The sequence below is a fragment of the Medicago truncatula genome, chromosome 4, assembly GCF_003473485.1.
Source record: "Medicago truncatula cultivar Jemalong A17 chromosome 4, MtrunA17r5.0-ANR, whole genome shotgun sequence".
Lineage (NCBI taxonomy): Eukaryota > Viridiplantae > Streptophyta > Magnoliopsida > Fabales > Fabaceae > Medicago > Medicago truncatula.
Window position 1 is genome coordinate 16238479 of NC_053045.1, and position 26161 is coordinate 16264639.

At 35.2% G+C, this 26161-nt stretch overlaps 3 protein-coding genes across 3 annotated transcripts; all 3 read right to left on the reverse strand.

Annotated features, from left to right (window-relative positions):
• Nucleotides 1-480: 480 nt before the first annotated feature.
• Nucleotides 481-1543, reverse strand: LOC120579905 (uncharacterized mitochondrial protein AtMg00810-like). The gene has a single exon (XM_039832658.1). It carries the CDS (start codon nt 1483-1485, stop codon nt 481-483), a length of 1005 nt encoding a protein of 334 aa, XP_039688592.1. The 5' UTR covers nt 1486-1543.
• Nucleotides 1544-7014: 5471 nt separating this feature from the next.
• On the reverse strand, nt 7015-7521 carry LOC112418492 (uncharacterized). Its single transcript, XM_024774876.1, has one exon. It carries the CDS (start codon nt 7519-7521, stop codon nt 7015-7017), a length of 507 nt encoding a protein of 168 aa, XP_024630644.1.
• Nucleotides 7522-20098: 12577 nt separating this feature from the next.
• Nucleotides 20099-23558, reverse strand: LOC25481165 (uncharacterized). The gene is made up of 3 exons (XM_013586347.3): nt 23395-23558; nt 23255-23307; nt 20099-20377 (listed from the first exon to the last, which is right to left on the reverse strand). Exons 1-3 carry the CDS (start codon nt 23483-23485, stop codon nt 20255-20257), a joined length of 267 nt encoding a protein of 88 aa, XP_013441801.1. The 5' UTR covers nt 23486-23558; the 3' UTR covers nt 20099-20254.
• Nucleotides 23559-26161: the final 2603 nt, after the last annotated feature.

Below are 26161 nucleotides of genomic sequence, written 5' to 3' on the forward strand. Positions count from 1 at the left end.
CTTCTCAAATCAAACTTGATGTTGTAAACATGAAATCATCTTTCTGTTCAGATTCTTTAGCTTTTCTCAAAAAACAACTCCATTATGAAAACTGAGTCTAACAAAATCATTTCCAAAAGCTTCTCATCCTTGCAAAGTTCTTGTTTGGAATAAAAATTACCAATATTTTCTCTGTTTTCTTCAAGAAAAGCTTTATATTGTACCAAAGCTAAAGTTTGTTTATATGGAAATATGCTCTATATTTCATTGATATATAAAACAGTACATAGGAGGTATTTATAGAATACAAGGGACTGTAGGCAGAGTGCTAGTCTAGCCAGAAAATAAAACAAATTATTCTGTCTATAAATGCTACTTATTCTCCCTTTAAATTCTAATTCTAATACAACTAATTACAATTAATTAGTATTTACAACCAGTTATAATAAGTCAAACAGCACAAAATCTGATTGATTCTGTGCTAATATTCAACACTCCCCCTCAAGCTGGCATGAATATGTCATTCATAGCAAGCTTGCACACCATGTCATCGAAATGTCTCTTAGGTAGGCTCTTTGTGAGGACATCTGCTACTTGACTTTTGGTAGGTATATAGGACATACAAATCTCACCACTGTCAATTTTTTCTTTAATAAAGTGCTTGTCCACTTCAACATGTTTCGTTCTATCATGTAGAACAGAGTTATGAGCAATAGAAATAGCTGCCTTATTATCACAATAAACTTTCATTGGAGTTGGGCCTGCAATCTTCAATTCTTGCATGAATTTTTTGATCCATAGTACTTCACAAAAACCATGAGCCACCGATCGGAATTCAGCCTCTGCACTGCTCCTTGCTACAACATTTTGTTTTTTGCTCCTCCATGTAACTAAGTTTCCACCTACAAAGGTACAATATCCGGATGTAGACCTCCGATCATTTATATTACCTGCCCAGTCAGCATCTGTATAGGCTTCAACCTGTATATGCCCTCTGTTTCTGAACATTAACCCTTTTCCTGGAGTTCCCTTTAAATATCTCAATATTCTGAAAACAGCTTCAAAGTGGGCTGGCCCTGGTGCATGCATAAATTGGCTTATTACGCTCACAGCAAATGCTATATCAGGCCTTGTATGTGACAAATAAATTAGCCTACCAGCCAACCGTTGATAGCGTTCTCTATCTATTATTTCATCTTCAGCAACTGATTTTAGTTTCACATTGGGATCCATTGGTGTTTCTGCTGCCTTACACCCCGTCATCCCTGTCTCTGTGAGTAAATCAAGTATATACTTCCGCTGGTTGAGGAAAATTCCTTCTTTCGATCTTGCAAACTCCATACCGAGAAAGTATTTTAATTTTCCAAGATCCTTGATGTCGAACTCAGCCTCAAGTCTTCTCTTTAGATCACTAATCTCTCCAATATCATCTCCTGTCATAATAATGTCATCAACATACACTATTAAGATGGCAATCTTACCTTCACGTGAGTGTTTGAAGAACATAGTGTGATCAGCTTGACTTTGAGTGAAGCCATGTCCCTTGACAACACTTCCAAATCTCTCAAACTAGGCCCTTGGCGATTCTTTTAATCCATACAAGGATTTCTTCAATCTGCAAACTTTACCTCTTCCAAGCTTATCTTCAAATCCCGGAGGTAAGCTCATATATACTTCTTCATGTAATTCTCCATTCAAGAAGGCGTTTTTAACATCATATTGATGTAGGGTCCAGTTGAAATTTACTGCAAGAGAGAGAAGAATTCTGATGGAATTGATCTTAGCAACCGGGGCAAAAGTCTCCTGATAATCTATACCATGAGTTTGAGTGAATCCTTTTGCTACTAATCTTGCTTTGTATCTTTCCACACTTCCATCAGCCTTGCACTTCACTGTAAAGACCCACTTACATCCTACTGCCTTTTTGTCATAAGGTAGATCAGTGATACACCAAGTGTTATTTTTGTTCAAAGCATTCATCTCTTCTTTCACTGCTAATTTCCAATTCGGATCACCTAATGCTTCCTGAATAGTTCTGGGCACAAACAAATTAGAAATCCTAGACACATATGCTTTGTGACTGTGGGATAACTTGTCATACGACAAGTAATTAGACATGGGGTATTTAGTGCATGTACGAGTACGTTTTCTTTCAGCAATAGGAATATTGAGGTCAGGGATATTTTTTCTCACAGCAATCGGAAGATTAATATCAGGAAAAGACAAATCAGGTAAATCATTGGATGAGTGAGAAGAATTACCGGAGGAACTAGAAGATGGATTATCAGTAGGACCTTCACTTGGAGAATCCGATTGAACTTCTGCTGGAAAGACAATGGGATCTGTACCATCTTTATGAAATTTTTTCCGAACATACACTCTAAGTTCAGGATTCTTAATCAGTGTTTCTCCCTCTTCTCCCCCTGTTTCAAATACCATATGTTCTAGCAATTCAAGGTTAGGATTTCTAGGTTCTGTTATCTTAGCATCTAGATGATCATTTGTTACAATATCATCAAGAACAGGTAAAATTTCCCAAAAATTATCTTCCTCATTACTACTCTGACTCTCCCCCTGAAGAGAATTTTCTCTAAAAAAAGGTTGATCTTCAACAAAGTGGACATCCATGCTTTCAAAAAATTTCTTTGTAACTGGGTTAAAACATTTGTATCCCTTTTTATTGGAAGCATAGCCAAGAAAGACACATTTTTCAGCTTTAGGATCCAACTTGGAACGAAAAATATTTGGGATGTAAACATAACAGAGACAACCAAAAACTTTAAGGGGAAGATTTGTAATAATGCGAGAAGTGGGAAAATTATTTTGTAAAACCTGAACGGGAGTCTCATATTGTAACACACGGGATGGCATTCGATTGATGAGGTGACAAGCAGTTAATAAAGCATTACCCCAAAGATACTTAGGTACATTCATAGAAAACATAATAGCTCTAGTAACTTCTAGTAGATGTCTATTTTTTCTTTCAGCAATACCATTTTGTTGTGGAGTATCACGACAAGTGGATTGATGAATTATCCCATTAGTTACTAGGAATGTACTTAAATATTTGTTGAAGTATTCAGTGCCATTGTCAGACCTTAGAATGCCAATCGTGGTATGAAATTGATTTTTAATCATGTTAAAAAAATCTTGAAACCTTTGTTCAACTTCTGATTTCTTTTCCATGAGGTAAACCCAACAAACCCGTGTGTGATCGTCAATAAATGTCACAAACCATTTTTTTCTAGATAAAGTTTTAATTTTTGAAGGACCCCAAACATCACTATGAATTAGATAAAAAGGTTTGGAAGCAGAATAACCTCTTGAATTAAAAGACACACGATGATCTTTAGCTAAATGACAAGCATCACAATGAAATTGTGAAGAACTTATTTCTTTGGAAAATTCAGGAAACAAATGCTTAAGATAAGAAAAACTAGGATGACCTAATCTTTTATGCCATAACATGATTTTATTTGAAACAAGAGGTGGACTTGTACGGCTTGAACCAAACATTGCTGTATTGCCAAGAGGGGTTTCATCAAAGTAGTACAGTCCATTAATCTCTCTAGCAGTTCCAATCGTCTTCCCCGAGTTCTGGTCCTGAAAAACACAAGTAGAACGACGAAAAAGAACAGAACAATTAGAGTCCTCAGACAGTTTATGAACAGATAGAAGATTACAAGCAAATTTGGGAACATGTAAAACAAATTGAAAAGTGATTTGCTCTGAAATTTTTATGTTGCCTTTGCCTGCAATACTGGAATAACTACCATCAGCTATCTTAACTTTTTCAGAACCTGAACTAGGAAAATATGAACTGAATAGATGAGAGCAATTAGTCATGTGTTCAGATGCCCCTGAATCTATTATCCAGGGGTTGGAGTGGTTTTGGACAGATAGTGCCCAAGAATCCTTACCTGTTTGTGCCACAGTACCAACAGGAGTATTAGGGGATGAATTGAACTTTAGAAGCTTAAGAAGGTGATTCATCTGCTCCTTAGTAAATGGAGATGAAGCAGCATTGCTGGTTGTAGGCATAGGTCGGTCACCAAACTTACCAGCCTTGCTATTGTTTGGCCTACCATGTAGTTTGAAACAAGTTTCTTGGGTGTGACGATTGCGGCCACAGTAGTCGCAAACTAAATGAGTCTTGTCACCACCTCGTGGGTTACGGAAAGATTTGTGATTGACTTGAGGAACGGCCAAGGCAGATCCTTCAACTGGTGGCGGGACAACAACTTTCTTCTTTTCGAGCATCACTTGCCTACGACTCTCTTCGCGACGCACTTCCGCAAAGACTTCACCAATTGGAGGGATAGGATTCCTACCAAGAATTCGGCCACGAACCTCATCAAACTCAACATTTAAACCTGCAAGAAATTTGAAGACACAGCTAACATCCACCATCTTCTGGTAGTGCTTGCAGTCCTCAGGTGACTTCCACTCATATTCATTGAAGAGATCCAAATCTTTCCAAATACGTCTGAGACAACTGAAGTATTTGGTGACTGAATCTTCAGCTTGTCGAATTTCTCCAAGCTGGAGAGTTAATTCGTAAATTTGGGACTGGTTTCCCAAATCAGAGTACATTTGAGAGACATTCTCCCAAAGATCTTTTGCGGTAGCATAACAGAGATAGTTCGCACCTATCTCTTCAGTCATAGAATTGACTAACCATGTCATGACCATGGAATTTTCAGCATCCCATGTATCATAATCTGCGCCTACCTTGTCTGGTTGTTTCTTGTCGCCAGTGATATAGCCAATCTTTCCTCTCCCCCTGATATACAACCGAACAGAATGTGACCAACGAAAGTAATTAGCACCGTTTAGCCGAATTGTTGTGATCTGAACAGGGTGGTTTTCATGGTATGTCTTGACAGGTTGGGGTGATTCAGGTTTGGGTGAATGCTGGGACTCACTATCAGACATGGAATCAGACATTATGTGGGATGGATAAAAAAAAATACGGAAGCAAAATAAACCCTATGGATTTCTTGCTGCCACTGATACCATATGGAAATATGCTCTATATTTCATTGATATATAAAACAGTACATAGGAGGTATTTATAGAATACAAGGGACTGTAGGCAGAGTGCTAGTCTAGCCAGAAAATAAAACAAATTATTCTGTCTATAAATGCTACTTATTCTCCCTTTAAATTCTAATTCTAATACAACTAATTACAATTAATTAGTATTTACAACCAGTTATAATAAGTCAAACAGCACAAAATCTGATTGATTCTGTGCTAATATTCAACAGTTTATTTGACAAATGTTTCCAAAATGAAAGTACTTTTGTTTCTGTTTCTCTTGATTTAGTTCAGGGTTATGACTGTGAAGAGGACCTATTGAGATAAACTTTGGTGTGTAAGCATCTTCATTCAACTTCAGAAGATGGTGAGGAACCTTGTAAATGCAACATTTTTCATGTAACATAGGTTCAATGATCTCTGGAATGTTGATTATGTGCTGAATCTGTGGTTTATAAATTGCAAATCACTAATATGAAAATATAAAAACTAGTTTGAATTGTGGTAATGGATTACAAAGACGGTGTTAATGAAAGTTGCATATTATACGTACTAAAATTATATAAGCAAAGGGGATTTGTACCGATTTGGATGGTATCGACAAAATAATAATCAGAACTTTTACAGCTAGACAGTTCATCGGTAAATTCATAATTCAAACAGCTCACACTATTCAGTCAAATTGAACCCTATCTTTGGTTCAACGCACAATGCTTTACATTTTCAAAACTAACCGATACGTTCAGTCAAAAGACTCAAGGCAAACTAAATTCAGGGTTGAACTTCTGGTTTCCCAGTGCCGAACTTCAAGAATCATTTAAGCATATGATAACAAAATAATTACAGAATAAATTTCCAATCTAACTTAATGGCTGAATCTATACTCAGACCGATCAACATGCAGTGTAGCAGGAAATACGCAGCAAGAAAAAATAACCTTCAATAAAGCTACAACCCTTGGTGCACTTTCATCAAGAGGGAAAAAAATTGCATTCCAATATAGATTAGGTAGAAGTGTGTGTGTGTGTATGTACACTTAAACTCATAGGGCAGCACAATTTTCTGGCAAAATAGACAACTAAATCCTAATTTATTTTTTTTATTCTAACAGAATGTTTAAATAATGAGATCATACAACACTTTTGTAGTCATAAGCTCTAGTTGTGCTGAGGGATACTTAGATGAACACCCCTAAATAATGAGATCATGTTGTTTTCAGAATTTTTATTTTGGATCGGTTTGGATTTGAACACCCCTAGATGCGAGAGAGATATTAAACTCAGAAGATATTGTTAGCATAGAGGTTCTTTGCTTAAATTTCGGTTGCCTATGGAGCCATTTCCTCCTTGATATGTATCTTTGCATCGCTTATCAAACTCATCCTTGCAACTGATTTCTTCTAGTTTTGGTTCATGGTGTGTTATGGTAACGAGCATGAGTTGATCATGGTAGAAAATTTGTATTCCAAACACGATCAGATTAGTAACAAGCTCCTAATGTGAGGGGGTTCAAGTGAATCCCCTGGATTTCAATCTTTACTCCTATAAATCTACTTTTTCACATGTTGAACCCCCTCAATATTTCTCTTTGAACCTGTTTTGTCACTCTGAACCGTCAAAACGTGGTGCAATGTTACTTTGTTTTTGTTTTTCTATTATCATAACATTTTTTTTAAGAGACTAAAATGGAATATATTACTCAAATCAAAGAGTTCTTCCTAGCACAAGGTGTGTCAGGAAAAGAACAAAGTTACAAACATATGTACAAAGGAAAAGAAACAGACAAACAGAAATTAAAAGCAGAGAAAGAAAAAAATCATTAGCCAATGCCCAACATATTGAACGGACTAAGCCACCAAGCATGGTAGTTGAAAGAGAGATTAGGAATTTTCGCCTTCAACCACATATAAGTAAGAGACTTAATCTAGTCAACAATCTGATATGTTGAACATTTTTTGCCTTTAAAAATCCTGTTGTTTCTTTCCTTCCAAATTTCTCACACCGTCGCAAGCCAAATCAACTGCATAATAGACAGCAGCCCCTTGGGACAATTGCCACCAACAAAACTAAACTGATTTAGGTAATCTGCCGGCACATTAGGGATTACCGAGCAGACACCCAACCAAAGATGAATAAAGTGCCAGACCTCCCCAAAAAGTTGACAATGTAAAAATAAACGAGGGGAAGTTTCCATCAAACCACAGCCACCAACACACAAACTATCATTAGGACCTATAATTCCACGACGAATCAAATTATCCTTAGTTGGCAACCTGTCACGAATCAGACGCCAAGCAAAGAGAACGACCTTCAGAGGAATATCCTTGTGCCAAAGAGCATTCGGAGAAACCTCGGTGTATGTGTTTTGTTGATTAACCAAAACTTTAGAAGCACTCCGAACAGTGAAATCATTACTTGATTTCAATCTCCAAAGCCACCTGTCCTCTTTATCAACCTGCAGAGTCACATTTTGAAGTAATAAACAGAGTTTCCTCTTTATCATAACATATTATTGTTGTTATTATTAGAACAGAAATGAAAGGGATCCCATGTCAGGTTAATTTGTTGCTTGTTAAATGCAATATATCCAATTGACTATCATTTGATTGTATCTTTGGAAAGTTATTACATATATGCATGATTTTTGTTAAAGATTTTATATTTATCTGGCAAGCATGGTTTAAAATTTAAATAATAATAATTTGTCATTGCTTATACTAAAAATTGTTTATTTTTACTAATAAAATTAAATTGATATGATTCTCAACGATAAAAAAATTGTCGATTGGTCTAGAAATTGATTCAGATCTCGTAAGAACCTAAGTTTAACTTCAATGTAAGAACCTTATTGGTGGATAATTCGTAGGTACATTGGTCCTCACTCTCTTAATCATGATGAGCTTTTGGTACTCAACTCACTTAAACTGTCTTTTCTGCTATAAAGACCGTGATGATTGGGTTGTGTAATCAAATAGAAGATGAAACAATTGTAGAATATATATATATAAAACGGTTGAGATTCATTCTCATCATTCTGACATAAGATAGTCATTCTCATGTGATATGTCCTCTATATACACAATGTAATTTTTTGAATAAACATTAGTTTTATTGCGTATTATTAAAATTATTAATTAAAGTTCCAAGGTTTGAACCCCTGACACAAGGTCGTGGCAACGCCGTTGCCACTGTTTGTCACCTATAAACTCATTAAGAGTACAACACATTGAATGAAACTATGGACGAGTACTTGCCACTTCACTTGAAAAAGGTACAACCAATGAACAAGAAAAAGTAGGGCGCAACCAAAGAGATTGCCACCTATAGCAAGAGAATAGTACTGTCAATATGCAATTTTTCCTATACTTGTGTGTTTTTCAAATATAAAATACAGTTTTGTTTTCAAGAGTTGTGCATTTGATTATACATTGCAGAGAAAGAAAAAATGAAAGAAATTCAAACCAAACCTGAAAAGCAGGTCCAGTCTCAGCAGAATTCATAATGCTCCAGCCACCCATGAAGGCAAAGAGAAACAATCTTCTGAGGATAATTTCTGTTGGTGGAAATTCAACAATGTTTAGCACGCTCTTGACCCATGGTGGGGACTCCTCGACTTTCTTCTTGATGAACACTATTTTGTGAAAATTGTTCATATTTGACTTTTAATTATGAATTGATAAAAGTTGCTTGCTGAAAGATTAATTAAAGGCTCAAAACACAAGAAATGAACTAAAAATATTGTTAATGAAAGGGTGTGCCAAAAAGAAACGAAAATTATGTATTGGGATTAATTTTGACAATGATTTGAGTTGAAAATGAGAATTTGGTTTTGAATTGGTGTTTAGGCTGATTTGTGGTTTCAAACAAGAAATGGAATGGAGAGTTTAGGGACGCCACACTTTCTAATCCTAGAAAATGATAAGTCTATGGAATGAAGATCACCACAAGAAAGGATTCTTGATATGATTAATACAAGGTCCAATCCAGAACCTAAAGAGCAATTACTCACTTTTTTTTTAACAAAAATTAACTTGTCTTTTATTCAATTCTCGTGTCCTATATATAGGTAGGAGGGACACTTGCTGAATTACAAAGAAAAATGCAAATAACTCTTAGCATTCCTTCAGCCAAATTAATCTATCATTATTTCCTATGGCTGAAGTAAATTAACATGAATACAAGAAATGGTTACAAGACAAATCAATGAATGAGGGTGGCTGGTCTTGATGATCATGATGATGGACGTGATTTTGATGATGATGGTGGTTTCATATGCTGAAATGAAATGTCTTCATTGTCTCATTGAAGTCTTGTCACTTTCCTCTTCAATTCTTGCATTCTTTCCTCCTTCAGATTAAATGCTCTTTAATGCCTTGTTTTTCTTTTGTCTTCAGCACTCCTTTGCACGAAATAAACACACAAAACATTCCATTCAAAGCTTTGGAAGCTTTAAAATGGATTAAACACACAAAATAACCATACTTAGTGTTTTTGGGCCAAAATTGGTCTCTTACACTTTTTATTACAACATAACAAGAACAACTAAATAAAATGGGCAGCAAGAGATGCGCCCCACCCCTCCTCCATTGGTTTGATGCACATGACCATTTTATCCTCCATGCTTTCTAGTGTAGGTTTGGACTCCAAGACTTTTGCCACCAATTGAGTTAGGGCCTCCTTAGCTTTCTTGGTTCTCGACCTTGTCATTGGTCCTCCTAGCCCTTGAATTGAAGCACTTGTGTCATGGACAACCATGCCCTCATCATCCCCTCCCTCTTGAAAGGAATTCGTCCACGAATTGAAATCACCATTACCTACATCAAAAGGAGCTAAGTCAACAACATTAAAAGTAGCACTTATATCATACTCACCGAGTAACTCAAGCTTGTATGCATTGTCATTGATCCTTTCTAGCACTTGAAATGGTTCGTCACCCCTTGGTTGAAGTTTTGACTTCCTTTGTTTAGGAAACCTTTCTTTCCTCATGTGCACCCAAACCCAATCACCGGGTTCATAAATCACCCTCTTCCTTCCTTTGTTTGCATTTTTAGCATACCCTTCATTTTTCTTTTCAATTTGCAACTTCACTTGCTCATGCATTTTCTTCACAAACTCAGCTTTGTCTTTTCCATCTTTATGCTTCAAAAAAGAACTATTAGGCATAGGTAACAAATCAAGTGGAGTTAGGGGGTTAAAACCATAAACAACTTCAAATGGTGACATTTTTGTAGTACTATGAACCACACGATTGTAAGCAAATTCCACGTGGGGTAAACATTCTTCCCACATTCTCAAATTTCTTGTAAGAACACTTCTAAGAAGAGTAGAGAGAGTTCTATTTACTACCTCAGTTTGACCATCTGTTTGAGGGTGACAAGTTGTTGAGAATAGTAACTTTGTTCCAATATTACCCCACAAGGTCCTCCAAAAGTGACTTAAAAATTTTGTGTCACGATCTGAAACTATGCTCCTTGGAACTCCATGAATGCGCACAATCTCATTGAAAAACAAATCAGCCACATGGCTTGCATCATCTAACTTTTTGCATGCAATGAAATGTGCCATCTTGGAAAACCTATCAACAACAACAAAAATAGAATCTTTCCCATTCTTTGTTCTAGGTAAACCCAAAACAAAATCCATGGAAATGTCAACCCAAGGAAATTCAGGAGTTGGTAACGGTGTATAAAGACCATGAGGCAAAACTTTTGATTTGGCCTTTTTACACACTATGCATCTTTCACACAACTTTTGGACATCAATTTTCATATGTGGCCAATAAAAATGCTCTTGCAGCAACTCTAAAGTTTTAACAACCCCAAAGTGTCCCATTAATCCCCCCTCATGCGCCTCTTTTAAAAGCAAAGTTCTTATGGAACATTTTGGCACACATAATCTTTTTTCTTTAAACAAATAACCATTGTGCCTAAAATATCCATTAATGGCAGCATGTTCACAAGTTAAATATTTTGATGAAAAATCAATATCACTTTCATATAAACTCTTAATTTGCTCAAGTCCAAAAACTTTAGTTTCAAGAGTGGAGAGTAAGGCATACCTTCTTAAAAGTGCATCTGCAACCACATTAGCTTTACCTCTTTTGTGTTTGATCACATATGGGAATTGTTCAAGAAACTCAACCCACTTGGCATGTCTCTTGTTCAACTTACCTTGCCCTTTTAAATGTTTCAAAGATTCATGGTCACTATTGTTATACCCTGATTTTGGACCTAAAAATACTCGTTCAAATTTCTTTTCTACCACTGATAATTGTCAATTTACTGTTGTTTTACTTTGAATCTTCACTTTATTTTCATCTGCATATTTTACTGTCTCTGTCTCAAGGTATTTTCAAATCATGGTTTTGCCTGTGTTTTTCTCGCATAGGATCATCCCAAAGTGTCTTTCTTACATTACAAGTCATTTGAAAACTCTCTGAATCATTGCATTGCTTTTCCTGCATGTTATTTCAAAAATCATACAAAAGGGGTATTTTGGTCATTTCCTGCAGTGGAACCCATTTTAGTCCCTGTGTTTGTCTCTGAGTCTTTTCGGCTTGTTTTACAAATCATCGTTGAGTCTTTGTTTAAAAACCATTTCAAAATTGTGTCTGAGTCAGTTTGAGTCATCTTAGTCCCTAGGGGCATTTTAGTCTTTTCCTGTCCAATATTCGACAGAGAGGTATTTTAAAATACCTCATTGTTGTAATTGGTTCGTTTTAGTCCTTTGTTGGTTTCATTTTAGGTTTCACTTTACTTTTTTTTTTTCTTTCCAATTTACCAATTTTAATTCAATTTTATTTTTAATTGCATTCTGGTCCCTCAAGCAAGTTTCCATAATTGCACTTTAGTCCAAAGCTTTTTAAATTTGCATTTTAGTCCATTATTATTAATTGCAGTTTAGTCCTCAATTTTACATTTTTTGCAGAAAGGTCCTTAGGTCACAACAAGTCCAAGGCCGAGCCATTTTTCATACATGTCCAGGTGTCACCATTTCATTGGATCTCAAGTACAAGTGGCAGCTTATAAATAGTGCACAGTGTCAGAGAAATCCACACAGAGACCCATTCAACCAGTGCCACATCACAAACACGTGAAAAACTTCTCTCTCTTGGCAGTTAGGATCAAAACAGAAAATCCACCAAGAACAATTCACAAACCCTAACTTTCAGAACCAAATTTCATCAACAAATTCACCGAAGTCGCATCAGTTCTCAGAGATTCATGGATGAATCTTCATCACTGAACTGAAGTCCCTGCAATTCCAGGCGCGAATTCCTCACCGGAGGTGAGAAACTCAAGCACCGATCACAGGGAGAAGAAGAAGAAAAGGAAAAGAGTTTCAAACCGACGAAGAAGATGAAGAAAGTGAACAGGTGAAGACACCGATTTATTTTCGGTTTCCAAGCAAAATCAACAAAACAGAGCCAAGAATCAAGTTTTTCCGAAGAATCTCGTGAAATCTCCGATTAAAAACTCAGGTAAAACTCAAACTTCATCTTTCTTTCTCAAGAACAGTAACAAAGACGAAACTATGTAGATCTGTAGGAGTTTGAACGGTTACATTCAAAAAGTTGAAAAAACATAAAAATAATTTTCAAAACCGTATGAAAATTCTAGATCTACGTTGTTTCAAGCCTTGTTTGTGAAAATCAGTGTTAGATTCGTGTTTAGGGTTTAGAGGCGAGTAGAAAGACGTAAAAATTTTGAAGTTCTGGTGAGGTTAGAGGTTGCCGGAAACTGGAGATCTCACCGGAGAAGATGAAGATTCCGGCGGACCTATGAAGGTTCCGGCCAGATCTTCATCTTCCCCGCCCGTTCGTTCATGAGTCCGGCGGAGGAAGTCAGAGAGAGATGAGAGAAGTGAGAAGTTAGAGACAGAAAGGACAATAGCAAATGAAATAAACCGGTGCTCCCCTCCTTGTATAGGCCAGTGAATCGGACCGGTCCAAGACCGGTCCATTTCCCTTCAATCCTGGCCGTTTGATCTAGGGTTTGATCCCCTGGATCAATCCTGTGGTTCTTGTGCGTCCGGACCCCTTAGGTTTGGGCTTGGGCCTGTTCCCTTTGGTTTAGCTGCGTTTTTGCTGTTTTCTTGCTATTCACACCTTGTTTTCTTGCTGTTTGAACCACTGTTCGTTCTAATTTTCTCGTAAAAATTCCTAAAAAAATTTCTATGTGTTTCTTGATACATTTTTGACTTTTTTGTGATGCTTTACATGTTATAAAATTGATAAAAAGTATATGTGTTGCTTTCTTGATTACTTTTTCTCTTTAGTTGAATTTCATGCAATTTCTCGTTTTTCCGTTCGTGATATCTTGATCTATGGTATGAATGTCCGATGTGCAATTTCATGATGAGAATGTCGCTGTTTGTGTGTGTGTTTCGCTGTTTTCGACATGATTTGTTAATTTCTTGCCTTGCAACTATTGCATTTCTCTTTGTATTGTGGTTATCGTCGTTATTTTACCGTTTATCCTATATTCCTTTGTTTGCTCTCCTTGCCATATTTTCATGCCTTATTTTACTAACCATTTTTGTTCTATGTCTCATCCATTTTATAGCATTTCATCATTTCATTCCTATTCATTCTTATGTTAAGTGGACATGTAATAGTTCTAGGTAGTTTAATTTCCTTTTAATTTCTTGCAAGACCATAGCATGTAAACTAGGGTAAAGTGTAAAGGACAATGGACTCTCTATAATGATGTACACCGACACGAGCACCGACACGCACACACGTTGTATGTTTACCGCTTAGATGTATGTTTAGGAAACACAATACTTAGAAAAAATATCATTTTCCCGGAAATAACTCCATAACTCAAACTTTTTTTTCTCTAATAAACCTTGGAGTCAACATTCCATTGTATTTTCCTTTATTTTCTTAATCAAAACTTCAATGAATCTTAATTTCTACTTAGACACTCTTTCTTTAATAATTGAACCAACCATTCACTATTGTCTCGTCTCATGCCTTTACAGCCTCCTTCTCTTCTTCAAAACCATTTGCAAAATTTAAAATCAATCAAACACACAAAAACAATTTTTTGAGAGAGAACTACATGAAATTTTGATTCCTTAAAAGGGTATGTAGGCAAGAGGTCAAAACCTCTCCAAGTCCAATAAAATAAAATCTCAAACATTTTCCTCCCTCCGTTCTTAAACTAAATAAATTTTCTTTTCCATAAATAAGCATAAAAATAAAGCGTAGTCATAAACTTAGGAAAACGGTTCCTATAGAATACTATAGTCGTTCCGGATGCTTAACACCTTCCCGTAACGAAAACGACCCCCGAACTTAGAATTTCAAAGGGTTTTCTCAATTTTCCCCTTCCCAAGAAAAAATAGAGAATATCAAAGATTGAAAGGTTCAAGCCTAATTAATGACTTGACACCCCAAAATCCAGATAACAACTATGAATGACAAATTCTTTGGGCAGTAGGTAATGTTGCCAAGTTTGCAATGATCTAAACAAAGCATACAATTCCTTATCATAAGTGGAGTAATTAAGGGAAGCACCCTTTAACTTCTCACTAAAATAAGCAATTGGATGTCCTTCTTGCATCAAAACAGCCCCAATTCCAACATTAGAAGCATCACATTCAATTTCAAAAGATTTGGAAAAATTTGGTAATGCTAAAATTGGTGCTTTGGTGAGTTTTTCTTTAAGTGCAGCAAAAGCTTGCTCTTGTTTCTCACCCCATTTAAAAACAACATTTTTCTTAACAATCTCATTAAGAGGTGCAGCAATGGTGCTAAAATCTTTCACAAACCTCCTATAGAAACTTGCTAAACCATGGAAACTTCTTACCTCACTTACATTTTTGGGTGGTGGCCAATCCTTGATTGCTCTTACCTTTTCTTCATCCACATGGATTCCCTTGGAGCTTACAACAAAACCTAAAAAAATTACATGATCCGTGCAAAAGACACATTTTTCCAAATTTGCAAACAAATGTTCTTTTCTTAAAACTTCTAAAACAGTCCTTAAATGACCACAATGTTCCTCTAAATTTTTGCTATATATCAAGATATCATCAAAATACACAACAACAAATTTTCCCAAAAATTCCCTCAAGACATGGTTCATGAGTCTCATAAAAGTACTTGGTGCATCAGTTAAACCAAACGTCATAACCATCCACTCATACAAACCATATTTTGTTTTAAAAGCAGTTTTCCATTCATCCCCCTCCCTAATTCTTATTTGGTGATAGCCACTTTTCAAATCAATTTTAGAAAATAAACATGCACCAAACAATTCATCAAGTAAGTCATCTAGCCTAGGGATTGGATGTCTATACTTAATGGTAATATTGTTAACAGCCCTACAATCAGTGCACATTCTCCAACTACCATCTTTTTTTGGAACTAAAATAACAGGGACAACACAAGGACTTAAACTTTCTCTTACCCATCCTTTACTTACCAATTCAGCAACTTGACTTTGAATTTCTTGTGTTTGTTGGGGATTGCTTCGGTAGGCTGGACGATTTGGTAAAGATGCTCCTGGAATTAGGTCAATGTGATGTTCAATACCTCTTAAAGGTGGCAGCCCATTTGGTATCTCTTTAGGGAACAAAGCCTCAAACTCCTGCAAAAGTGATTCAACACAACTTGGAAATTTTTGAGTGTTAGAAGTGTTAGTAAACAAAACCACCTCTTTGCAAAATAGCAAATATAGGGGCTGTTTGGTGACAATGGCATTTTTTATTTCTTCTTTTTTTGCCATGAAACTTTCTTTCTTTTCTTTTTCTGTTTCTTTTTCTTTTTCTTGCGCATATTTTTCTTTCATTTTCTTTTGATCTTCTCTTACATCATTAGGACTCAATGGTGCAAGAATAATATTTTTTTTTCCAAAGTGCATAAAAGAATACTTATTACTTCGGCCATCATGTTGCACTCCTCTATCAAATTGCCATGGTCTTCCTAGCAACAAATGACAAGCCTCCATTGGTACTACATCACACACAACAACATCTTCATACTTCCCAATTTTAAAACAAACCTCTACTTGTTTGTCAACAAGCATTTCTACACTTTCACTAAGCCATTGAAGTTTGTAAGGCCTAGGGTGAGGTCTTGTTTCTAATTCTAATTTACCCACCATGTGTGTACTAGCAACATTAGTACAACTACCTCCATCAATAATTAGAGAACATACCTTTCCTTGCACTAAGCATCTTGTATGGAAAAGGATTTCCCTTTGATTTGATTCTTCCTCCTTAGCTTGGTTTCCCAACATCCTCCTAATCATGAGAAATTCACCATTTTCACCATCCTCCTCTTCTTCCCCTCCTTCATCATTCACGACATACTCCTCCTCCTCAAGGTCCTCATTCTCTTCAATTAACATAGTTCTCTTTGTTGGACATTGAAAAGCTATGTGTCCTTTACCTTGGCACTTGAAACACGTAACAATCTTGTTAGTAGAAACATTTTGGGATGAAGTAATGTTTTTACCTTTAGGATCACTCGCGACCTCCTTAGGTGAAGAGGTACCCTCCTTCTTTTGCTTGTCCTTCCAACTTGAAGAATTGAAAGAAGAAGTTGAGCTTCTTCTCAATTGACCCTTCCTTTTGAGTTGTTGTTCAACCTTGATGGCTTGATGGACTAATTCCTCCAAAGACATGTAATGATACAGCTCCACAATGTCACTAATGTCACAGTTAAGTCCGTGAATGAACCTAGCCATGGTTGCTTCGTGATCTTCCACCACATTGGCTCTAATCTTCGCCACCTCCATCTCCTTGGAATAATCTTCAACACGTTTAGAACCTTGAGTGAGTCTTTGTAATTTGTTGTGCAAATCCCTATGGTAATAGGATGGCACAAATCTTCTCCTCATGATTCTCTTCATCTCCTCCCAAGTTGCAATGGGTGGTTTATTATACCTCACCTTCTCTTTGACCATTTGATCCCACCATATTAGAGCATACTCCTTAAATTCAATGGCTGCTACCTGCACTTTTTCAACATCAGAATAATCATGACAATTAAAAATTTGTTCAATTTTGGTCTCCCACTCTAGATATGCCTCCGGATCATTCGCTCCCATAAAGGATGGAACTTTGATCTTAATACTCCTCAACCTATCCTCCCTTGGCCTCTCATCCCTCCTTCTAGGCCTACTTCCATCATCCTCCCCACCACTTCCATCATTAGCTAAACTATTTTTTAACTCGTCAATTTGTTCTTGAAATTGTTCAGCTTACACCTGCAACATGGCTTGAAACCTTGTTGTGAGTGCATCTATTAGTAACTTATTTGGACCTTCCTCAACCATGATTCCCTAAAACTAATCCTCACAAGTGTTTACACTAACTCAAATTGGTTTTTTTTTTTTTTTAATGTATCACTCTTGCCTTTTTCCACTCAATTGCTCTTTTGAGTTCTTTAGAGAAACCAAGTAAATCAAGGTAAGAAAACTTTCAAAATAGTGAAAATCAAAACACAAACTTAACACAATGCAAGGAATGAAAGGAAAAAAAAAAAAACAAAGGTTTGGAAATGATGTGAACAAGGAAACTAATTCAAATTCTGAAATGACAAGGTAAATGGAAAAAACAAGGAAAGTGTGGCAAATAAAACACAAAAACGAAATTGATGATACAAGCAACAATTCTGATTTTATATATATATATTTTTCGATTTTTTTTTTTGTAATATGAAAATCAGAATAATGAACAAGAAGAATTTGATACCTTTGAACTTTTGGCCCTTTTAAAAGGAACCTTGCTCTGATTACCACTTGATGAACACTATTTTGTGAAAATTGTTCATATTTGACTTTTAATTATGAATTGATAAAAGTTGCTTGCTGAAAGATTAATTAAAGGCTCAAAACACAAGAAATGAACTAAAAAATATTGTTAATGAAAGGGTGTGCCAAAAAGAAACGAAAATTATGTATTGGGATTAATTTTGACAATGATTTGAGTTGAAAATGAGAATTTGGTTTTGAATTGGTGTTTAGGCTGATTTGTGGTTTCAAACAAGAAATGGAATGGAGAGTTTAGGGACGCCACACTTTCTAATCCTAGAAAATGATAAGTCTATGGAATGAAGATCACCACAAGAAAGGATTCTTGATATGATCAATACAAGGTCCAATCCAGAACCTAAAGAGCAATTACTCACTTTTTTTTTAACAAAAATTAACTTGTCTTTTATTCAATTTTCGTGTCCTATATATAGGTAGGAGGGACACTTGCTGAATTACAAAGAAAAATGCAAATAACTCTTAGGATTTCTTCAGCCAAATTAATCTATCATTATTTTCTATGGCTGAAGTAAATTAACATGAATACAAGAAATGGTTACAAGACAAATCAATGAATGAGAGTGGCTGGTCTTGATGATCATGATGATGGACGTGATTTTGATGATGATGGTGGTTTCATATGCTGAAATGAAATGTCTTCATTGTCTCATTGAAGTCTTGTCCCTTTCCTCTTCAATTCTTGCATTCTTTCCTCCTTCAGATTAAATGTTCTTTAATGTCTTGTTTTTCTTTTGTCTTCAGCACTCCTTTGCACGAAATAAACACACAAAACATTCCATTCAAAGCTTTGGAAGCTTTAAAATGGATTAAACACACAAAATAACCATACTTAGTGTTTTTGGGCCAAAATTGGTCTCTTACACTTTTTATTACAACATAACAAGAACAACTAAATAAAATGGGCAGCAAGAGATGCGCCCCACCCCTCCTCCAATGGTTTGATGCACATGACTATTTTATCCTCCATGCTTTCTAGTGTAGGTTTGGACTCCAAGACTTTTGCCACCAATTGAGTTAGGGCCTCCTTAGCTTTCTTGGTTCTCGACCTTGTCATTGGTCCTCCTAACCCTTGAATTGAAGCACTTGTGTCATGGACAACCATGCCCTCATCACTTCTTCAACCCTCCTCTGTACGAAACTAGCCATCAATATTTTCTCAAAGGCAGCCTCTATTATTTCTAAGCTCCTCTCATGTCCAGCATACTGTTGCGACAGAAAATTTCTTGATCCCCAAATTTCTTCTTCAGAAGCATCACGGCTAACACCAAGACGTCGGTAAGGATCCCAAACACTAACTCTGGTTTCGCTTTGTTCTGAAAGAGGGAGGAAGAATAAGGATAGCAGATTACGTTACCGACTGAGAGAGGAGAGGTGAGGAGAGCGACGGCCGACAGTTCGGTGGTGGTGGACTGCAGCAGCAGGACCGGTGGTGGTTGGGTGTATGTGTGAAAGAAGAAGGAAAAGGAAAACGCATGAGTGTTATCTGCTGACTTCTGATTTTATTCTAATATCCATTGTTCCCTTGATTTTCATTAAAATAAAAAACTTACAATTACCCTCAATTCTAATAAACAAATTCAAATTTTCAAACTTTATTAGTCACACACTTTTTTTTATTACTACTTCCAAGGAACGAACCCTAAATGTATTACGACAATCTCAAAAGGGGTGGTAGACTTCTCCAAAGTGGTGGGGGAGGGAGTAGGAGAAGTTTTGGCTCAAACTTGGGTATGAATTTTATTTTCAAACTCAAACCAAAAATTGATCTTAAAACTTTTCAAATGAATGCAACAAATTGCTTTCTTACTAACTTCATTGTGTATATGCTCAAGAATGTTGTCTCAGATTGAATACTTGTAATGTAAACATTTTTTTCTATCAATGTTCCAAAATTGACATTGATTAACTTTGATCACTTAGTTAATCACTGTCACATCTGTTCAATATATTTTGTAAAACCAAAGACAATCTAAAGGACCTAAAACAAGGGATCAATTTATAAATATTGTCTAATTTAATTTCTTCTCACTTCTTCCCCCTTCAACCAAACCAAGCAAGGAAATATTACATTTTCCCCCACATTACCTCCACATATTAAACCTTCTTTCACCAGCTTCTCTAAACATTTGAATCAAAATTCAAAAATAGACTTAGGTCATGAAAAGACCATGGCTTGTTGACCTCTGCTAGGTGACATTTATATTTATGAAGGGAAATTCTGCTCATTAACGAAAATATCCTCCATAATTCAAAAATGCAATATTCTAAACCAAAAAACCCCATATGTATCCAAAAGGAGAAAAAAAATACGCAATTCATAGCAATAAATAACACTACAAAATACTATGGAAAGGTAAAGAAAGAAGGGATCATCAAAACTGCTTTTACAAATACACAATTGTATCATAAGATATATTTAGTTATCGCAACTATCCCTACCATCACTAACTATTTATCTGCACCACTTGCAGACTCTGGTGCTGTCTTAACAATGCTTAGATAACCACCGTCCTTTGTAGCTACAGTCGCTGCTTTAACTTCATTGCAATGGTTAATGAATTTGCTCACTTCCTGGTTTAACAGAAATTGAACCCAAATATAAAAAATTAAAATCAATATTTCAATTATCTATAGTAAGCATAACGTTCAAATAAATAGTTCAATTATATGCTAATTAAACAAGAGTTTTATATAATTTATTTCTACAAAAAAGAAATAAAGAAGTCAACTATAATTCTTATTTCTAAAAGCTACCACAAGGACTACATAAAAATTAGGTAAAGCTTACAACTAAATCATCATCAACATGTTTTCATAAGGTTTTCAAAATAGTTGTACAATGCTTACATTGTTTAAACTAGTGCTGTAAGTTATCATAAGAAATTTATGAAAATAAGTATATGACAACTTATAACCATAGAAGCATACAAAAAAACAACTGCAAAATAGATAATTATATAAAACTTTGTCAACTCGATAAACATAGGCTGGCATTAGCGTTGGCTCATGAACAATTTACCTAAGGTTATTTACTAGCATAAACTCTTCAGTGTTTGAAAGGGCTTACAGAAAAAGTTTATGAGATGCTTGCAAGTATTTTCATTTGGTGATAAATTTATCCAAAATAGCCTATGAAAACTGCTTATAGCTTCATACAAAAACAATTTGAACATATTTTCTTTTTCACTATAGAAATAGTTTATATTGCACTTATATGATTACCACTCCTACGATGGAACACATTGACACTGCGATGGGAGGACTTTGTATGCCATACAAATACTAACTAAAGTATTATCCATGTGTTACTAAATTCCAAGGTTTGTAGGGCTGCTTCTAGGACACCGTGCACAGAGGGGTGGTTTCAATGGCTATGGATCGGTGTGGATGTCAATACCTATCAGTCGTGAAGAATCATTTACATGAGCTGATGACACACCCTTTTGGCAACTACTTGATTCAAAAGATTTTTCAACCAAGAAGCGGTGTCACGTGGGAGTAGATTGACTCTATTGTTTTATTATCTAGGATGATCAAAAGCTGATATATGTGTGTATGGACAATTACGGGTATACAAATTTCATAAGGTTTTAAATCACGGTCATGATATCTGATGCTATGATCATAGAGTCGTCAAAAACTTCATGTAGAATACAACTCAAATTTGGCATTGATAATTTGTGCAATTTTAATTTTCTTGTTGCAGAACTTGGGTTATGCTGAACATGTTGGAAAATACCGTACTCCCATTCACAATATATAATGTTGTTGTGTAGAGAACGAAATCATTGCTGCACTGATGAAAAATGTTAATGGTAGTTATGTCATTATGCAGCAAAGTAATTAATACTACATCCAATATTGTTTGTTTTCATTTTGATTATATTGACACTCAATTATGTCATAAGAAAAGCAAAACAATACTGAGAAGTGGCACTAATCACTGTGTTCAAGCAGTAAATTTTTTGACACTGCAAAATGAGATAACTACCAATATCGCTTTTCATCAATGCAACAATGATATGTTTCCTTGTATATCCAACAAAATTTAAGAGAATAGAGAGTTAATTTAATGGTATGAACTTTTTAAGGAAAATAAGTTTGTGAATGCAATTTGAGTCACATTCTACATGATGTCTCTCACATCTCTATGGTCAAAATTTAAGTCGAATCAATTACACTGTGATTGAAAACCAATCAACAAATATCATGACCACAATTTAAAATGTTATGATATTAATATACCCGTAACAGTCCATAAACACATTTCTTAGTTTTTGATCTCTAAGATAATAAAAAAAAACAAGAGAGTCCATCTACTCCCATGTGACAATTCTCCTTGCTTGTATTTTTTTAATCAAGTGGTTGCCAAAAAGGGTGCGTATTGTATAAATGATATTTCACAGCCGATAGGATCAGTTGAACATCTGTCGGGTTACCCTCAGTCTTCTGCAGATATTTACATCTCGATACTGATCCAATGCCATTAAACCAATCCTTAGCTACATTCTATGAATCTCAGAATTTGGTAACATGTGACTAACACAACCTATTTCTCTATAATTAGTATTTTTGTATCACAAAGTCCTCCCGTTGTAGTGTTAATGGCTTCCACCGTACAAGTGCTTACAAGTTACTACGCCATCAGATAAGCCCCAAAAAAGAGTTAAGTCAATATAACCCCTCAACCATTGTTTAAACTGTTAATATACATTATCATAGGTAATTTATGAAAATAATTGTATGACAGCTTGTAAACATAGAAGCATTCGCAAAAACCAATATCAAATTAGATAATTATATAAAACGTCAACTCGATAAACAAGCTTCTGCATTTGGATCGGCTCATGAACAATTTACCTAAGCTTATTTACTGCCATAAACTCTTGCTAGTGTCTTTGAAAGTGCTTACAGAAACAATTTATGACATGTTGACAGTGACAAGTTGTTTTCATTCAGAGATAAGTTCTCTAGAACAGCCAATGAAAACAGTTTATAGCTTATATAATAGCAATTTCACCATACTTTCTTGTTTTACTTTAGAAATAGTTAATATAAGCTCTTATTTGATAAGCACTTATCTTATAGGACTTAATTAGGGTCCGTTTGTATTGGCTTATTTTAGAGCTTATGCAAAACATAAATAAATAAGCTTTAATGTATTATTTATAAGCTTGTAAAGATAGTTTATGAAAAAATAGCTTATGTAATACAATTTTCGTTAGTGGGAACTTATAAATTAACATAAAAGCTCATTGATTTGCATAAGCTATTTTTCATAAGCTCAATCCAAACGGAGCCTTAATCTGTTTATCCAAGCAGAAACATGAATACTTTTTCAAAATTAACAGTATCCAAAACCCAAATCATAACTGAAAATTAAAACAAGCCACAAAAAACACACTACAAATTATTACAGAAAATTAGAGAAAAGCAAAAGGAACTTACACGATCAGCATCCATATCCTTTGTAACTTTCGTTGGCTTCACAAATCTCTTCCCTGTAAAGAAAAGTTTACAATTTCATTACAGAAAATTGTGCTAAAAATTTCAAAAAAAATAAAAAAATTAATGGCAAGAGAATTTACCTTTGCGAGTTTGAGGTACTTTGCCATGACGATTAGCAGGAATCGATTTCTTCTTAGTTTGGCCCTTGAAAAGTTTCGATTTCTGCGTCATTCTTTTCCGCTTCTGATTGAAATGAAAGAATTAGAATTAGGGTTAGGGTTTTAATTTGTATGTTTCGATTTCGAAATATACAATCGGGCTTTCACTATTTTGCATCGTTACTACCCTATTTTAAAATCACACCCCACTGGATTTGCTAATAGGTAAATTCGGACAAAATAAAAAATAAAATATTATTTTATTTTATTTGAGTTTTTAATTTACACAATAATTTTATATCATTTTTTAATTTCAAGTAATAATTAATTTTAGAAAAATTGACAATAACGAGTTTAACGCGTTTCATTCAAAATAATAGGTTGGATACATGTTAAAATATTGATAAAAATATGGAAACTAACTGTATATGAAGCTATGAAGCACAGACACTCCTCGGATTAGGCATGTCTCAATGTCGGACACGTGTCGTGTCCGACACCGACACTTGTAATTACAGAAGCAAGAAAAGGGTTGGACTACACACACACACACACACACTCACTTGAGACTTATTGTTGGGTTGAATAGGTTCACAAGGAATACTTGAAGTTGTGATTAGTGTACATTGAAATGAAACCTTAGAGGAGACATAAGCTTTTATTTGAATTGTCATATGTTATCTTTTTTATTGCTGCTATGTCTATGCCTTTTGCTTGAGGACAAGCAAAGATTCAAGTGTGGGGGAGTTTGATGAGTCAATAATTGTTTGTTTTAGTTTAATATTTAGTTTCGTTTTAATTAGATTTAAGTTTATTTTATTTTAATATTATTTTCTTTTTGAGCTATTTTACTTCAATTGCATATTATTATATTTCAGGAATGAATATTTGATGGATTGAGTCTTGGAGCAAAATAAAGGGGTTTTGGAGCTGATTCGGTGCAAAAATACGAAGATTCGGAGACAAAAATACATCTCCCTCAAGTCAGAAGCTTGGCACAGCCCGTGCTAAGCTTGGCACGGCAGTGCCACCTCCCAGGACAACTTTTGCTGCTTTTGCTTAGATTTTAAGCTACTCTATTTTAGTCTTAACAAAAAGCCCTTGCTTGTGGAACATTCTAGTGATGTAATTGCTTAGATTCTAAGTCGAATGTAAACTATAAATAGAGTAGCTAGTCATCACAAATATTCATCTTTTCTTGGAATTCAATAAGTGACAATTGTTTTTCTAATACAAGTTCTTTTCTTTTCCTTTACTTTCTTGTTATTTACTTTTATGCTTTTCTCCTTCTTCTCCATGTCTACGATGAACATGAGTGAGTAGACTTCTTCTTGTCTTGGGATTGTTGGATAAGTCTAAATGACATAATCCTAATTAAACCAAGCTTTAAACCTTAATCTTATGTAACTCTAATTTCTAACCTAAATTCACCGTTTTAACATGAATTAACCATTATCAAACTGTGAAAACGAAAGGGGAGGGTTTGATAATTGTTAATCCATTATCTCAAATATCAATTCATAAAACGAAAGTGGAACTTTGATATTCGAACAAGTGAATTTAGAGAGAGATTGTAAAGGCAGCGAAATAGTCTTTACAATCTTTGAGACATATAGTTTCGAACTTCAAGGATTCTAATTGTGATCAAGTCAGCGAAATAGGCTTGGTTGCAACCTAGAACCAAAATTTAATAATAATAAAGTCAGCGAAATAGGCTTGGTTGCTAGAGGAACAAAAGAGAAACTGTCTTTAGAAGTTAGGTCTAACGTAAGGTTATAAGTTTAATAGTTTGGTTTGCGAAGGACTTGTCAGTTAGATGAACCAATAATCCCAAGACTCTCTTTGTTATATTATCTTTTCAACCGTTTGAAAACTCCAACTTTTCAACTTGATCTTCTTCTAATCATCAATAAAAGTTAATTGAATTAAACAACTCCCTGTCGGAACGATACTCTTATTTTACTACTTCGATAGAACCGTACACTTGCGGTTTTATCCCATCAAGTTGCTGCTGGATTTTCGCTATTGCACACAATAAAAGAGCCTTTGAAGTATTCTTGATGCTTTGAAAATCAAGTATGATTATATTTGCTTAATGACTCAATACATTTCCTCTTTGCAAGCCCTTGTATTTATAGATGAATGGAGTCCCTTGTTGTTGTAATAAACACATGCTCTTGAGGGTAAAATAGGGAGACGAAAGTTTGCCAACTCATCAAAGTGAAAAGCTCTTTGAAGTATTGTTTAGCAGCTTGTTTTCGAAATTCTAAGAACGTTCTTATAAATCTGCTTGGACAGCTTGCAATAAATTGTGACATCATGAATAGTACCATGCAGATTTATTATTTGCTAGTTGGCAACCAAGATTGTTTTTCTTGTGTTGTCATACTCACACGCCTTGGAGAGAAAGAAAGCAAGTACAAGTGATTGTATTTTATCTATTCCTTTTAGCTTGATGTGTTGTCCATCTCTTACTGGCTCTTGTACTTCGTTCTTGATGTGTTGTCTAATGCTCATGGGTTCCTTTTTGTTTTCTCATAGGTTCCATATTTATTTATTTCTTTTCATTCTTTGAAGGTATATCATAATAAATATGTTCCTTTTGTAGCATAAAACTCTTGATCCTTTTGTTCCATATTTTCACAAAGATCCTTGACACATAACTTCTTCTTTAAATACCAAGATCTTCTAATTTGTCTTTCCTTGAGCTAACTTTGGTGTGGCATATCAAGAGAGTGTGATGAGCTTT

Excerpts from the sequence above, each read along its gene's own strand:
- LOC112418492 (XM_024774876.1), bottom strand. The coding sequence starts at position 7,521 with ATGATAAAGAGGAAACTCTGTTTATTACTTCAAAATGTGACTCTGCAG.
- LOC25481165 (XM_013586347.3), bottom strand. The coding sequence starts at position 23,485 with ATGACGCAGAAATCGAAACTTTTCAAGGGCCAAACTAAGAAGAAATCG. Across the intron at positions 23,308-23,394 it reads AGTACCTCAAACTCGCAAAG|GGAAGAGATTTGTGAAGCCA; the intron begins GTAAATTCTCTT and ends TTTTCTTTACAG. Across the intron at positions 20,378-23,254 it reads AGGATATGGATGCTGATCGT|GAAGTGAGCAAATTCATTAA; the intron begins GTAAGTTCCTTT and ends CTGTTAAACCAG.
- LOC120579905 (XM_039832658.1), bottom strand. The coding sequence starts at position 1,485 with ATGTTCTTCAAACACTCACGTGAAGGTAAGATTGCCATCTTAATAGTG.